This window comes from Hevea brasiliensis, chromosome 18 (assembly GCF_030052815.1).
Source record: "Hevea brasiliensis isolate MT/VB/25A 57/8 chromosome 18, ASM3005281v1, whole genome shotgun sequence".
Lineage (NCBI taxonomy): Eukaryota > Viridiplantae > Streptophyta > Magnoliopsida > Malpighiales > Euphorbiaceae > Hevea > Hevea brasiliensis.
In genome coordinates, this window is record NC_079510.1 from 35,872,510 (window position 1) to 35,887,849 (window position 15,340).

At 32.2% G+C, this 15,340-nt stretch overlaps 1 protein-coding gene across 2 annotated transcripts; it reads right to left on the bottom strand.

Moving 5' to 3' along the window:
- Positions 1-1,202: 1,202 nt before the first annotated feature.
- LOC110641911 (glycosyltransferase BC10) lies at positions 1,203-9,881 on the bottom strand. Of its 2 annotated transcripts, none has more exons than XM_021793808.2 (11): positions 9,264-9,877; positions 7,700-7,813; positions 7,171-7,271; positions 6,870-6,941; positions 4,678-4,759; positions 4,498-4,578; positions 3,960-3,998; positions 3,756-3,821; positions 2,746-2,895; positions 1,853-1,981; positions 1,203-1,568 (listed from the first exon to the last, which is right to left on the bottom strand). In XM_021793808.2, exons 1-11 carry the CDS (start codon positions 9,501-9,503, stop codon positions 1,521-1,523), a joined length of 1,122 nt encoding a protein of 373 aa, XP_021649500.2. In that variant the 5' UTR covers positions 9,504-9,877; the 3' UTR covers positions 1,203-1,520. The 2 variants fall into 2 exon arrangements, 1 of the variants encoding a protein (XP_021649500.2); XR_009146013.1 differs by lacking the exon at positions 1,203-1,568 and adding an exon at positions 2,081-2,284 and having other exon boundaries at positions 9,264-9,881.
- Between the last annotated feature and the right edge of the window lie 5,459 nt (positions 9,882-15,340).

Sequence of the window (15,340 nt, forward strand, 5' to 3'; positions counted from 1 at the left end):
CCCAGAACAAAAAATATTTACAAATTAGAAGGTAGATTAAAAATATAGTGTTAAAGGAATAATAACAAATTATATAGAGCTACGCTCTACCTTCTTTCTAGAAACATTTTCTTCTATCTTATTTTTCTCATCTTTCCTCATTTTCTTTATTTGATCTTCTTTTTGGTGGTGACTGATAAGTATTCTTACTGGTGGTAGCCCCTCTCTTTTTTTCCTTTTTTAATAACTTCTAGATTTATATTTGTTTGGAACAAATTTTGAGCAAATCTTCTCAAGTCCACCATTGTGATAGATTTTGAGTGAACAAACTCTAAAATCTTTCTTAGTTGGTAGATCTTGAATTTTTATAATGTTTTTTTTTTCCTTATTTAATGAGGTTTTTATGTGTTTTTGTAGTTAAGATATACATATTTTTTTAAGAGAGAGTATTCTATAAGATGTAGGTATTTTCTTCGATAAAAGATTTAAATTTATAAGTTATACGATGAGAGCTGTAAAAAAATCATAGAACTGAAAAGTAAAATACATAACATGCCTTTTTGCCGGTCTGGTCTACATACTCCGTCAATATTATTAAATTTTCCAAATTCCTTGCATTATTTTAGTTTCATTTATAAAAAGTATAATATATTAATTTGTATTTCCATTTATACTCTATTTCCTTTCTGTTAAAAAAAATATATATGCAGTGTTGAAGGGTGATATTAACAATAAGAATATAAGGAGGTATAAAAAAAATGAACTGTTTTTTACAGAAGTCGTAAATACTAATTTTATTTAACAGGTCAAAATTTATCAAGTCTTCTAAATAAAATTAAAAGTAAAAGTTAAATTATAATAAAAAAGTTAATAAAAAAAAATATAAAAGGAAGTTTGCTTGGCTTGGATCTTAGCGTTGACCGAATTTCATTAGCAATGACAAAGGTAATCCAAAGTTAGGAGTGCCACAAGCCGTAGCTGAGAAGTAAATACAATGTAATTGCGGTATGTATGCAGTGACTTGTGAACGAATATTTTTAGAAGATATCAACGATTGTAATCAGTTAATAATAAACTTATTGTTGATTCACTTTAAATTTTATATTCAACAATTTTGTGAGTTATTTTCATGATATACACCAACAGAGTGAGCAAATAAAAAAACTACGACCATCTCATACTTCTCAAGGCGAAGAGATGTAGGAGTCGCATTGGCCTCTTCATCATCACAACCCCCTTGTTTTTGCACCAAAGTGAAAATATAGCAATTTAGAATACAGCATATGCCATATCAAACACAATGATATTTCCCTTTTTCTTATTCTGTGACTGAACAAATGAGAAAAAAAAGAAAAAAGAAAAAGAATACACTATATTTAAAATTTATTTTTCTTTTCCGATATTTCTTTTTCATTTCCACTCTAATTTACAGCTCTCTTCATTAACCTTCACCCCATATCGCATTACCTTTATCCATATAGGCTAAGGCCAACTATTCATATCTAACATCGTACCTACAGAAGAAATCCACTTCAGCATTGTTAAGAATCATGCCTTGTTTGTGCCTTACGGGAAGCTCCCAGCAGAGACTGTTCAACAGAAAAAAAATGAATACCCAAATAAATTGATGGAACTTGTTGACCATACTAAAAAAAAAAAAATTGTGCAATGCATGTATCAGTTAAGAATGAGAATACAGATAAATTCATTTGCTTATCTAACTTATGTTTAATTTCCTTAGGGTTCATTTGAATAAGTGTGCATTTGAATTTGAGTTATATCATAAATGCGCCAAATTCAAATATTTCCCTGCTTTAAATCCTTATCAAATGAAATCAACCTCTAATTCAAAATTATGTACATTTGGATTTACCATATTAAGAAGGCGAAGGGCAGCAAGACGGGTGAATTTTCTTGCAAAAAGGAAGCATGTGGATGGTTTCCCTTTGCTGGTGCACCACTCTCTCCGATATTCAGTCTCGTAATAAATATTGTCAATGCCCTGCAAAGGTAATTGAAACTTTACAAATGTTTCCCTCTCCCATTTATTTGATAATGCAAATGACTTGTATTGCACTAAAGTAATTGCACACAGACTTACCTTCGAACTCTATCAAAACAGCTGCCAACTATGTTATTCAAATTGCAGGAATGGAAAACTAGGGGAATATAATTTCAATTTCGTTATCAGAGATGCAAATATGATGAGAACATATTATAGTTACTTTGAAACTAAAACACTGATACGGATGGTCCCATGCATGTCCTATTGATGTATGTTCTCCACCACACTTACCTGGAAAAACTGTGAACAAATCATAATGCAGTGTGAGTTCTTATACAAATAAGAACACATAAGATTTTCAGATTCTAGAAACACATGGAATTATTTCAAAGTTATCAAGTTTATTAAATTTAAAAACAAGAATCAAGATGGTCTGCGAGGTGACAGCTACGGTAGTGGCAGCATAACAGTATCATGCTGGCAGAGGTTGAGGTGGTGATGATACCAGGCAAACAACATGCAACATTTGCCATGTGACAAAATCAAGTGATCACTACTTTTGTTAACATACTCAACCTTAATCCCAATCTGATTGGGACTGGCTATATGAATCATTTTCCTCCATTCCACCCAGTTTGGAGCTAATTCTGCAGAAAGATCTAGACTAGCGCTACTAAATCCTGTCAACAAGTTCTTAATACATGGACAATAACAAGACAGAACATTTACTAGTTCAAATACCAAAAAGACTCGGCTAATACCTTAATATATTTTATAAGCTTGGGAGTAGCATCAGAGAATTTATAAGTAACAGGATGCCATCCACGGCGCTCGGGGTCTTTTGAGGATGAAAGATCCCATGAACTATGCGTCAATGACCTTCGTGTGATTTCTCCTTCCAAGCCTTCTTGCTGAATTTTGAAAGAAAAAAAAATGAATGCTTTAGAGGCAATATATAAAATAGGTGAAACTAACAAGCTAAGCATGCTTTCCCTTAAATTATTAATTATTTTCGTTCAGGTTCATGGTTGGAGAATCCCAAGGCCTAGAACCATCTAAGCTCTGACTAAAAGGTCAGTTCTGAAATAGCTATGTATAAGGTAGCATAAACCGCATGTCAACTGCCTTTCTCAGCAGCAACCAGCTGCAATAAGGTGTTGCAAACAATTCAAAGAATAGGAATTGCAAACAGTATATAGAATACAAATAATACATAGAAAACAAACAACATAAATTACTTTTAAGAGGTATTTATAATTACTGACAATATTCTTTCATGATTCCATGATTATTTATTGACTTATCAGCAGCAGAAAGTTAAACATCACAAGTTGTAGCTATAGTAGATCAGGACCTGCTAATGCAAATGCTATGCATTTGACCCTTCGTGACCTTCAGGTCTGCATGTAGGTGAAATTGACAAGAAGTCCAAGATTGAAGGCATAAAATTTTTGAGAATTATTAGAAAGTAGAAACTATTCAATTTTATCTGATTCTCAGTATGCTAACCATTTGTTAAATTGAAAAGAACAGTTAAAAGAAACTTCAGAACTAAAGAAATTAAAACAATAAAGATAATAAACAAAAACAATGAGGTAAAGCTAGTCAGGACTAATAGATTGACACAAAAGTCAAACAATAAATAAAAGCCAACTTCTTCGACTACACGACAAAAATTTAAAATGTAGACACACAACATAATATCATTAAGGACATAGACATAACATCTTTCAAACAAGGCTCAGCATAGAAGTATAAGAATGCATCTTACAGCCAGTAATGTCTGTACATAATGTTCATCAGGAATACAATTGTGCTCCTTGGCTGCATCAGCTGGCTATAAGTGAAGCAATGAAAAATTATCACTTCATAACATCTTCAAATCCACTTCAAAAGCAGATATTAAATTTTTTTCAGGAAATAAAATATATAATCTAGTAATTTAAGAAAGGAAGACAGAGATGAAGTTACTTACAAAGGGTTGGTCCCGCCAAAACTCAGGTAGCGATCTCCTCTGCATCAATATCATGCATGAATAAAGTAAATAAGAGAAAATTAACAGAATCCAATAAACAAGAAAACTAAGAAAAAATCAACTTTATAAAGTGGAAAACTGTTACTGAAGAAGAAAAACTTAAAGGATCAGTATATAGTAATTTGTAATCTCTGAGGTAATTGGTAATTTTAGTGCAGGGATAAAAGAGCTTCTTTTTAAGAATTGAGGTTTGATATGGCATTCATTTTCAGTTTTCAATATGCTCAATCAAGTAAACTCATTTAGCTACGTATTAAAGAATGAACATAAATAACCTACGCCATGTTAACAACAAAATCAGATATATTATCCATGCCTATGCCATGTTTACAACAAAATCAGATACACTATCCATGTACTACATTTATTCTCCAATAACAATGCATAGATAATACAATGGCATCAACATCTATTACGTTAGAAGCCGGGAACAAAGATATTCTGTCTTCAGAACAAAGGTCAGACAACCTCAACTTGCCTTGCAATGCTGTTGAAACATAGGAAAGACTGTAGTGTCATTCACGACAATCTCTGCATGCTTTCTGGTGAGAACAACCCACTGTAACATGACAAAACAAAAAAATTACACAATCTGCAGTTCAACAAATGTATATCATTTTGTTTTTAGTTTTTCATTAACATCAAGAAGCAATCATGCCTGAGATCCTTTCCTCCAGTTACGAACAGGAATGGATGAAGCCATTTTTGGGTTGTAGCGGCCCTCTTTTGTATCAGCAAAGCTGCTTCCAGCATTTTAGTTGAACAAATCAATCCAAAAGATCCAAAAATTTATGATTGCCAAAAAAAGAGGAAAAGTTGGCTTACATGTTTAAATGAAGACAATAATATAATCACTTTTTGTCAAAAATTAATAAAAATATGGTGAGAAGCCACCCAATAATGAATAAAATCTTCATAGGTTTCTGCTAAATCATTAATGAGATTGATAAAATTATTTCAAGAAATCATGAAAAGGATTGCAATTAACAAGAACAGCTAAATCAATTAGTCTGCTAGCTGCAATAATGTTTAGAAGATGAACAATGCCAACAATTTAAGATTTGCTCAATTTGGCTGTTAGCGAACAACCTTACAACAAGGCTAGGTTCTGAATCAAAAATGCTGATTTTTTTTTTTTTTTTAATTTATAGTTTCAAGTTACATAAGAGTGAGAAAGTATAGGTAGACAGCAACTTCTAAATTGTATGGAGAGGAACAAAGAAACAAAGACAAAAAAAAAAGCCCAATAAATACCCAAAGTTACACTTTGTTTTGTAAGAACAGTTTTCTACACAAGATGTTACCTAAAATATTAGTGTAGATAGTTGAAGAGGAACTTTCATGCCTAAACCTTTATGCAAAGAATCCCGTATCCCTTGGCCAATGCAAAACATTTCGCCTATAAAGCATACAAAGGAAGACAAGATTCAAAGAGGAAGAAATTGGCATGGAAGAGAATTCACTGTTCACTTTTCTAAGGTCTTTGTATTTGCAAGATTCCCCAAAAAAAAGAGCTCATCAATGAATAATTTTTACATTGTACTAATCCATGGTAACTTCATGACATACTAGCCCCCATTGAATCTAAATCTGATAACCTCTCATCTTGTTATCCAGTGGAGCACCACTATGGATAAAATGATGCAGGAGAATATGAAAAACAAAAAAAGAATCATATTGCTACTGTAAGAAAATATAAGATAACTAAGAATTTTAGAGGATATGGCTGTACAAGGATTTAGTTGAGTGACAAAGGTGTACAGCAGTAATACCTCACTCACAATCAATTGGCTATTAAATATATCTACTGACCAATAACAAATTGTGCTGGCCACAAATAGTGGGCAGAGTTTTATTTTTCTTCAATTTTATTGTTAAATGATAGCTTTTATATTAACCAAAGAACAGATTTGAAGATTCAAGAACTTTTGCTCCAATCAATGCAAGAAACTTCTATTGTCAATAGTAGGATTTGTTAAAAACTAAACAGGTCATTTGGGTTCCCAACAGCCCCTGGAAGATTGTATCAATAGCAATGGGTTTAATAAAGAAACGAAATCTAAACAGAGATCTCCAAGAATCTAATGAGGATCTGATAAACTCAACTCAATGTAGCTAGAGGTTGGCTATGCCCTAACTGGCAGTCTTATATTCTTCACATTTCAATTCAATTTGCCATATGTGGGCAGATATAGAATATGGAATCATGTCTAAATTAACCAAAAAACAATTCTTTCCTCTCCAAAATAACTGTTCAGAAAGGCATAACAGATGCACAATGCTTTGAAGCTCAGGTGCTTAAATGCACAAAATAAAATATTTGAAATGGTCAACATGCAGCTTGAAAGTCATATGCTTTTTTACTTTATAACTTCAATTTTCTGTGCATAAATAACACACACAATATCTGTTAAACAATAACAGCTTCTAATTGTTAGAAGCCCAAGCCTAACCTTAAAACCCAGGTGTTAAGGGTAGACAGGTTAATAAGTTATAAAGAGGTCCCAAAGTCTATAAGCAAACAATGTTGGATAAGAGGCTAAGAAGAATTTTTGTTCACATTTAAAAGCCCATCTCCACATAAGCTTGTGAGAAACAACCTAAAAGAAAGGGATTAGGCTCCGATACCATGTTAGAAATCCAAGCCCAACCTTAAAATCCAAGTGTTAAGGTTGAAGGAGCTAACAGATTATAAAGAGATCTCAAAGTCTATAAGTAGGCGATGTGGGATAAGAGGCTAAGAAGAATTTTTATTAACACCAATGATGTTTTTTTCAGTTGCAGAACATGTAATAATATCAAGAGAAAATATAAAATATATGGTATGCGCATAGAACCTGGCTGACTAACCTGTCTACAAAACTAGTTGATGTTGACATGATGTAGTCATACATGTAGCTGAAGTTGTAAAGAGGTATGCAACTGAGAGAAGATCATGTAACTGAGATATTGTTAGGTAAAAAATGACATAAAAAACAAGCTTCAAGCCTTCAACTAAAAAAAAAATCCCACCAAAATAGCATCTCTTATGCATGTAAGATTGGAAACATTATGAAATTTTTGTTCGAACAAAATAATGAGATTTCAATACAAGACAAAAAGATACATAATGGTATAAAATCAAGGATCCATTATTGGCATCAATTCTCACCTGTCTGAGAGGAAAACAAAGCGTTCATTCTGAGGATCCTCCAGCGCATGTCTAAGCAATATGCGCTCAGCCTCAATCATGCTTGCTTCTCCCCAGTCTACCTGGAATTAATTACAGGAATATCACACCAATAAAAAAAATCTAAAAAGTACTAATTTTCGTTTGATTATCACCATATGACCTAATTAATTAACCCAATAATACATGGGGTTGTGTTAACAAATACATAGTAGTTGATTTAATTTCTGGCGCTTTCAAGGTGTCTTAAGGACCGTTTTCCATATTGTAAAACTAAACAGTTAAACTCTGTCAACATCAATGCACACAAGTTTGAGCACATGCACACACACATACAAATGATAGGTTACCCTAATCTTTGCAAATTCAAAGTTTTGCTTTTGGCCTCTTGTTGGAACGCCTTTGGCCTCCACTAAAACTCAGTCATTATATGGTTGTAGCTTGACATGAAGCAGCAATATAATAATTGCCTCACATTTCCAGTGTGACATTAAATGGTAGGAATGACAACCTGTATACTATTGTTAACTTGGCGATTCAAAAAGTAGTCAGATCTTGTTGTTGCCTTGTTGAGCAGAAACCCAGGCCTTGAATGAACAAAAATTGAAAATCTAGATTCTGCGCCCTGCAAACAGCATTATCACATCATCAAATATGATCCTAAAGCAGATACAAGCTTCAAGATTATCAAAAATAAATAAATAAATAAAAATAAAGAAAATGAAAGAGGGAAAAAACTGGTCTGTCTGAGTCATCCTACAAAGTGGGAGATTGGCCTTTTCTCATTTCTTACATGCACAGAGCAAAACTTCCCAGAATAACTCTTCCCATGCCCACTCAAAAAAGGTAATGATGCGGATAGAAAAAAAAGCAAGCTATAAAACAAATACAAACCAACAAAGTATATTTTCAGCCTAAAAAGCCAGAAAAATCTTGGTCTTTTGAAATATAAGTGCAACCAAAATCAGAACCATTTTGTAGAGAGGGGAATACATGATAAGAATCCTAGTATATTACTGAGTATCTTATGCCATTGGAAATTTAGATTTCAGTCTAATCATCACAAAACCAATGCTTCATGATAGATGTCCACCTCATTTATCATACTCCTGTTTCTTTCTAACAACTCAATGCATGAACAGGAGAAAGATACAGTCTGACATGCAGTTTCCTCTTCTTACTGCTGAAATATTAGCCCTCTTGTCAGAAACTGAAAACATATTGCAGTATTTTATGACAATACTACGTTTATAGTTGGCACGATTGCCTGACATGTGGAAATATTAGCCACAGGCTGGGTCAGACCCTATAAGCACAAACATGCTTGGCGCTTAATAATTAAAGTTGTAAAGAAATCGTAATTGCATACAATATTGATTATACCGTTTGGTTGCTATTGTTGCCCTTGATGGAACATAATGCATGAGTATAAAATGTACAGCCCATACATTAATAGTTGCAATTGTAAACGTGAAGGCAATTATTTTACAAAGAAACACAATGAATATACATATATATATATATATATATATATATATATATATAATTGAAGGGGTGTGGTCACATTTTTCATACTTTTTAATACAAAGTAAAAAATAATAATAATGGCTCTGCCTATGTATGGGGTATTTTCATTCCTTTCTTCATAATTTCTGTTCTTTGTTCTTTCCTAGAAAAGGAAGGGCAACTTGTTTCACTAATAGATACTATTATCTTTTAAATTTACAAATTTTAGCGTCCAAGAGATTTTTTTCACCCTATTCTACGCTGTAATTAATGATGCCAAAAATAAGTAATTACATTAATGTTTTAGTCTTGCAAGGAAAAAAAAAAAAAAGGAAAAGACTAATCTATTACATAACGCTCCACGGTCCATTCCATTTCATATCTCGTTCCATTGTTTTAATTTCAGTATCACAAGAATGATATAAACATCAAAATAACAACTTGGATTAACTAGTATCAATGTATAATTCACAGAGTTCTATATGATCTGCCACAATCGCATCCATCAAAGACACAGACAAATCTCAGTCCATTAAACCAAAAAGCATTGATTAACTGTGTTTATTTACCTTAAGAAACGCATCCCAAACAATTTCGAGAGGAAGCCGATTTCGAGCTATAAAGAGAAAAGCAATTTTCGGCTTCTGAACGAAACGAGACTGCAGAGAAGAGAGTGCCAGAATTCGAGTGTACTGAGTTTGCATCAAAAGCAAGCTCCCAAAACAAAACCCTAACAACAACACCGCAAACACCTTTCTCTTCCATTTGAAGTGAGATTTCTGGTGCTGCGTCACCTTCCGCTGCTTCATCTATACATACAAACATATAATCACCACCACTCACCTCAATTTCTCCACCATCTCAAACAGAAATGGCAGCACTACAGAGAAGAAAAAAACAGATAGTGAACTGAAGATTCGGCTGGATCCGTGGAAACGAAGATGATCAGATAGTAAGGATGTTGAAGTTGCGTGGAATTGAATTCCTAAGAGTGTGGGAGATTTTAGGGTAGAGAGTAGAGAGAGAGAGATAAGGTTTGTGTGTAGCAAAGGAGAGAGATAGAGATGGAGAAGTGATTTGCTAGTTGACAGGATCACGTGGAATTTGGTTTTTGAGTGAGAGTGGAAGGTGAATTGAAATGAGACCCAGGTAGCGTGTGACTTAGCTTGGCGATTCAACTTCCCTTTCTTCTCTCTTCTTTGCTTTATTATTATTTTTTTCACCCTTTTTTTTTTTTTTTTTTTTTTTGTCCCTAAAGTTTGCGTGAGATGTAGGGTAGCAGAACCCCTCGGCCTCATGGTGGGAAACCACCTGTATTTTTGTCAAAATGTTCAATTTCGTTCATATCTAAATTTAATTTGGTTAATTTTTAATTTTTTTAAATTAATTTAAATTTTTAATTTCAATTTAAATTTAATTTAAAAAATTTAAATTATTATTTTTCTTATTTTTTAGAGTAAAAAATTAATTAAATTAAAATTTTCTAATAAGTATAAAAATAAAATTAAATTTTAAACTAAAATTTAACGAAATCTAATTATTTTAGCCTATCAAGTTTGGCAAAATTTATACTTTAATCATTTAGTTTAATTTTTCATAAATTACTAAAATGCCCTATGGCTCTATATATTTTCTAACTTAAACAATTTAATTTTGAGATTTTGTATTATTTTACTACTAAATAACCCTAATTAATTGATATAAAAAAATAAAGGGTTATTTAATTTTCATCGAAATATATTTATGTTATCTTATAACTAAGTTAATAAAATTCAGTAATTAATAATGTTGAGGAAGCTGAGAGAATTTTTTTTTTTCATTTTTATTTTCTTCTTCTTTCATATATTTATCCCATACTATTATTATTATTATTATTATTATTATTATTATTATTATTATTATTATTATTATTATCATCATCCAAGGGTACAATTTTCTCATAGCCTTTTTTTTTTACTTAATTTTATGTCAATAATTATTTTTTTTAGAATAGATTTACATTTGACAATTGAGGCTGTATGTCATTTATTACTTTATTATTATAAACAGATGGATAAAACATCATTTTTAGGAATATATATAATTTTGATCATTATTATTATATTGGACATGTAAAAAAATATAAAATCAAATAATGGTAAAAATTATATATATCATCCAATTGACATATACTTTTCATAATTTGGTTAATTCACATACTCCATCAACTCTTCTTATATAATTAATTTCTAAAATTTATGTTAAATTTATCCAAAAAAATTGTAAAAAGTCTACTACTTTTGATTTATATTATTTCTCTTCTCAATAAAAATGACAGAGGCATGTAATTTTTTTTTTGGGTAAAGCTTCTCCTCTCCAGTTAAGTTTTAAAATTGAGTTAGACTTAATCTATTTTCTCTATATGATATCAAAATTTATCTTAATATTAAGTCACCTGCAAATGTATTTATCTATAAATTTTATGTTTTATATGTGTCTAAACGTTTAATTTAAGATAAAAATTTTGTGCTAAATATAAGAGTTGAACAAATATCTCCTTTTGCTTTTGGGTCAATTAGAAAATTTTACTACAAATATTGGATTTTTTTCCCCTTAATTCAGAAAAAAAAATATGGAAAATTTTTATATCATAAAGAGGAAACCCAACACGTAAACACTCACCAAAACGTGAGAGAAACACGACAACTACCAAATGTGGTGGTTATGGACTCCCAATGACTTGATTGTTGAGACTTCATAATAAGTGTGGCATTTGGAGGCAGCTGTGATTTTTAATTGAAAGGAAACCACCAACTAAGCAGGGTAATAACAAAGGATGTTGCTGTTTGCAATCATTTGATGCATCCCTAACATTAAATTATAACGAAAAATTCATACATGAATTCAAGTCATCATGCGCATATGAATTAATCACTTGCATCATAATATGTATGCATATCTGTAATTTTTTTTTTTTGGCCAGGAGAGGAGATAGAGATTCATTAACATGGGTTTAAAAAGTACAGAGCCAATACAATCCACTATAGGTAGGCCGAGATCACCAAAAAATGGACAATTTTACCAAGGCCCATCAAGCTAGCCTAGCATCATAGGGCCCATAAAGCCCACAACAAAATGAAACAATCCCTAGCAAGAGGTCTGGATAGGGAAATAACTACTGCAGCAGCACCACCGCTGATCTCTGTCGTTTAGAAGGCAATAGGAAAGTTTCCCATTAAGAGCACAAAAAACCATTAAAAACAACAAAGAAACCAATTTCCACAACCGCAACCCAAAAAGGGAACTTTGATCTTAACTTCACAATGGCAGTAACTTGCGCGAACGGTAGAGCTAACAAGCAGTCTCAAATTTCTGTGGCTATTTAGATTCGGTGAATATAAGGGTGGCCGCGGTCTAATTTTGAATCGGAATCAAACAAAAACTAATTCGGTCAAAATTGGATCAAAATCGGAACCAACTTTGAACCAGACTGAAACCGTCCTTCTACGATTTGGTTCAGATTCATATTTTTCAGAAACTATGAACCGGCATTTTCGAATCGGATTGAACTGATAGTTTCGAACCGAATCAAACCAGTAATTTAAATACAAAAAAATTCAATAAATATCTCACTCCACTCCTAATTCATTTATATATATCATCAAGTGTCTGCACAATTATTTTTTACACTCTTTAATTCTTAATACTTTTTTAATTTCTCTCAAATTCTCTAAATAATTATTTTCTACACTCCTTTTAATTCCTTGTACTCTCTCAATTTTCTTATTTTATTATTTTATATACTCACTAAAATTTTCAATACTATCTTAATTACTTTATTGTTATTTTATATCATCCATAAAATTTTCAATACTCTCTATTTTAATTTTTTTTTTCTCTTTTGTACTTTTTTCATTATCAATTATTATATAATTTTTTTAAAAAGGCAAGCAATAAACTAGAAATTTTGATTTCTCTAAATCCTAAAGGGATACATAAGTAAAATTAAATTCATACACTTTTTGCTAATTTCTTTAAAAAAAATTATTTTCATCTCTAGTTTTTGAATCAAGTTCACGTCTTTACTTATTAAATTTTTCTTAAAGATAAATTATTTTCATTCTTCTTTTTCTTATTTTATTTTGATTGAAAGATTTTTAAGAAAAATTAAAATATTTTATTCTGAATCAATAAAATTTTTCTCTAATTTTTTTGATCTAAGTCACCCTTAAACTGCCTCTAAACTGCTCCCAAACCATCCCTTTTCGAACCGCCCTTCAAACTATTTTAAACCGGGGCTTGAACCGGAACCAACGGTTTAGGAACCGTCTTCCAAATCGCCCCCTAACGGTTTGGTTCAGGTTTATGATTTCATTGAACCTGAACTGACGGTTCAAGAACCGTAACCGGCGGCTCCTAACCGTGGCCACCCCTAGGTGAATAAACAAAGCAGGCCAGCAAAATTACTACAAAAATACTGTTCAAACGCAATTTGCAGAGCACATTCTTGGAGAGCTAAAAACTAACCCAAAAAAGGACAAACCACAGCTACAAGCTCTATTAAGCTAACCTAAGGCAGATCACAAATGTCTCTCTTCGAGAAGCCCAATTTGCATGCAAAAACACACCCAAAAGCTATTTACAATCCTGCCCAAAGGTGGAGAGGGAAAAAATTCGCTCTTCTAGTAAAAGGAAAGCCATCCTATGCCCAAAGCACAAAAAGAAGGCGAGAGAAAATTCCTCTTTTTAGAAAACTAGAGAGAGCTTAGATTCACCCAATTACATCTATATCTTAATTTGAATATGTAATTTTTTTTTTGAATTATAAAATATTTAAATTTGATATTATATTAAATTTTATAATTTAACTCCGGTTGAGTAGTTTGTGCTTAGCCGATCTCAAGCCCGGATAAAGAAGGAGGGTTGCAGTAGGTGACAACCAGCGTAAAAATATCGTCATACCTTATATTATGGATTCAAATACTATAAAAGTTGGGCGTCCTCTACTTACGACGTGCTATATCGGAGCTCGGGTGTAGTGAGAAATACGCAAGGGTGTAGAGCATTTACCGAAAGTGACGCGCCATGCCAGCGCCCGTGTGTGATGTTAAATGAGTAAGAGTTCCCACATCATGGACGAGTGTGGGTAAAGAAGATAGTCCATAAGACAGATAGCAGAACAAATAGTAGAATAGAACACAAGATAGGCATAGAGAACAATAGAAGATATTATAGAAGGAGATTAATTAGGAAGGAATTGGATAGGAGGAGAATCAGGATTAATACTTAAAATGTTGAATCACTTACAGGAAAATTAATGGAGCTTGTGAATACCTTGGAAAGGAGAAGGGAGAATATTACTTACATTCAAGAGACTAAATGGGTAGGAGAGAAAAGCAAGGAAGTGGGTAATTCAGAGTACAAACTATGGTTTACCGGAAAGGAAAGGAACAAAAACAGAGTGGGCATAATCATAAACTGGATATTAAAAGATGCTATAATAGCTGTGAAAAGAGTATGAGATAAAATTATACTAGTAAAGCTAGTACTAGAAAGAAAAATAATAAACATAATTAGTGCTTATACCCCACAAATAGGATTGGATAGTGAGAGTGAACAAAGATTTTGGGAAGATATGGATGATCTAATGCAAAACATACTGAATGAAGATAATGTTTTAATCGGTGGAGATTTGAATGGACATGTAGGAAGTGATAGGCAAAGTTATGAGAACGTTTATGGACGTTTTGGTTTTGGCAGCCGAAATGACGAGGGAAAAAGTATCATGGATTATGCTATGACATACGACCTAATACTAGCAAATATCTACTTTATAAAAAGAGAGTCACATTTAGTGACTTTCAAAAGTGGACAACATAAAAGCCAAATTGACTTTCTCTTAATCAGAAAGACAAATAGAGCTCTATGCAAAGATTGCAAGATCATTCCGGGAAAGGCTTTAACAAGTCAACATTGGTTAGTGGTCTTGGATGTTAAGTTTAGGAACAATTCAAGTAAAGTTAGAAGAAATAGTGTAGCTCGAATAAAGTGGTGAGAGTTCAAAGAAGTAAAGCAAGTAAAGTTAAAAAATGAGCTTCTCGAGTCCGAAGCATGAAAACTGGATGTGGAGGCCAATGGTATGTGGATACAAATGGCATCAAAGATTAGAGAAGTATGGACCACCCTCAAAAGAGATGGTGGTGGAATGAGGAAATATAAAAAGTAGTGAAGAGAAAGAGGGAATGGTATAAGAAATTTAATGAAGAGAAAGAGGGAATGGTATAAGAAATTATCGCAGTATGATAATAATGAGCCATATGAACAGTACAAGATAGTAAAGAAAGAGACAAAAAAGGTAGTTAATCAAGTAAGAGTGCAAGCCTTTAAAAGTCATATGAGAAACTTAAAACTAAAGAAGGGGAGAAATATATTTATAGATTAGCAAGGAGGAGAGAAAAGAAATGTCAATATCTCAATCAAGTTAGGTGCATTAAGGATAAAGAAGGAAAGTGTTAGTGAAAGACAATGACATTAAAGAAAGATGAAGAAATTATTTTGATGATCTCTTTAATAATAGTCAAAGTGGTAATAGCATGAATATAGACTATAGAGCAATAGAAATGAATGTGAATTATACTAGAAGGATTAGATCTTTAGAAATAAAGGA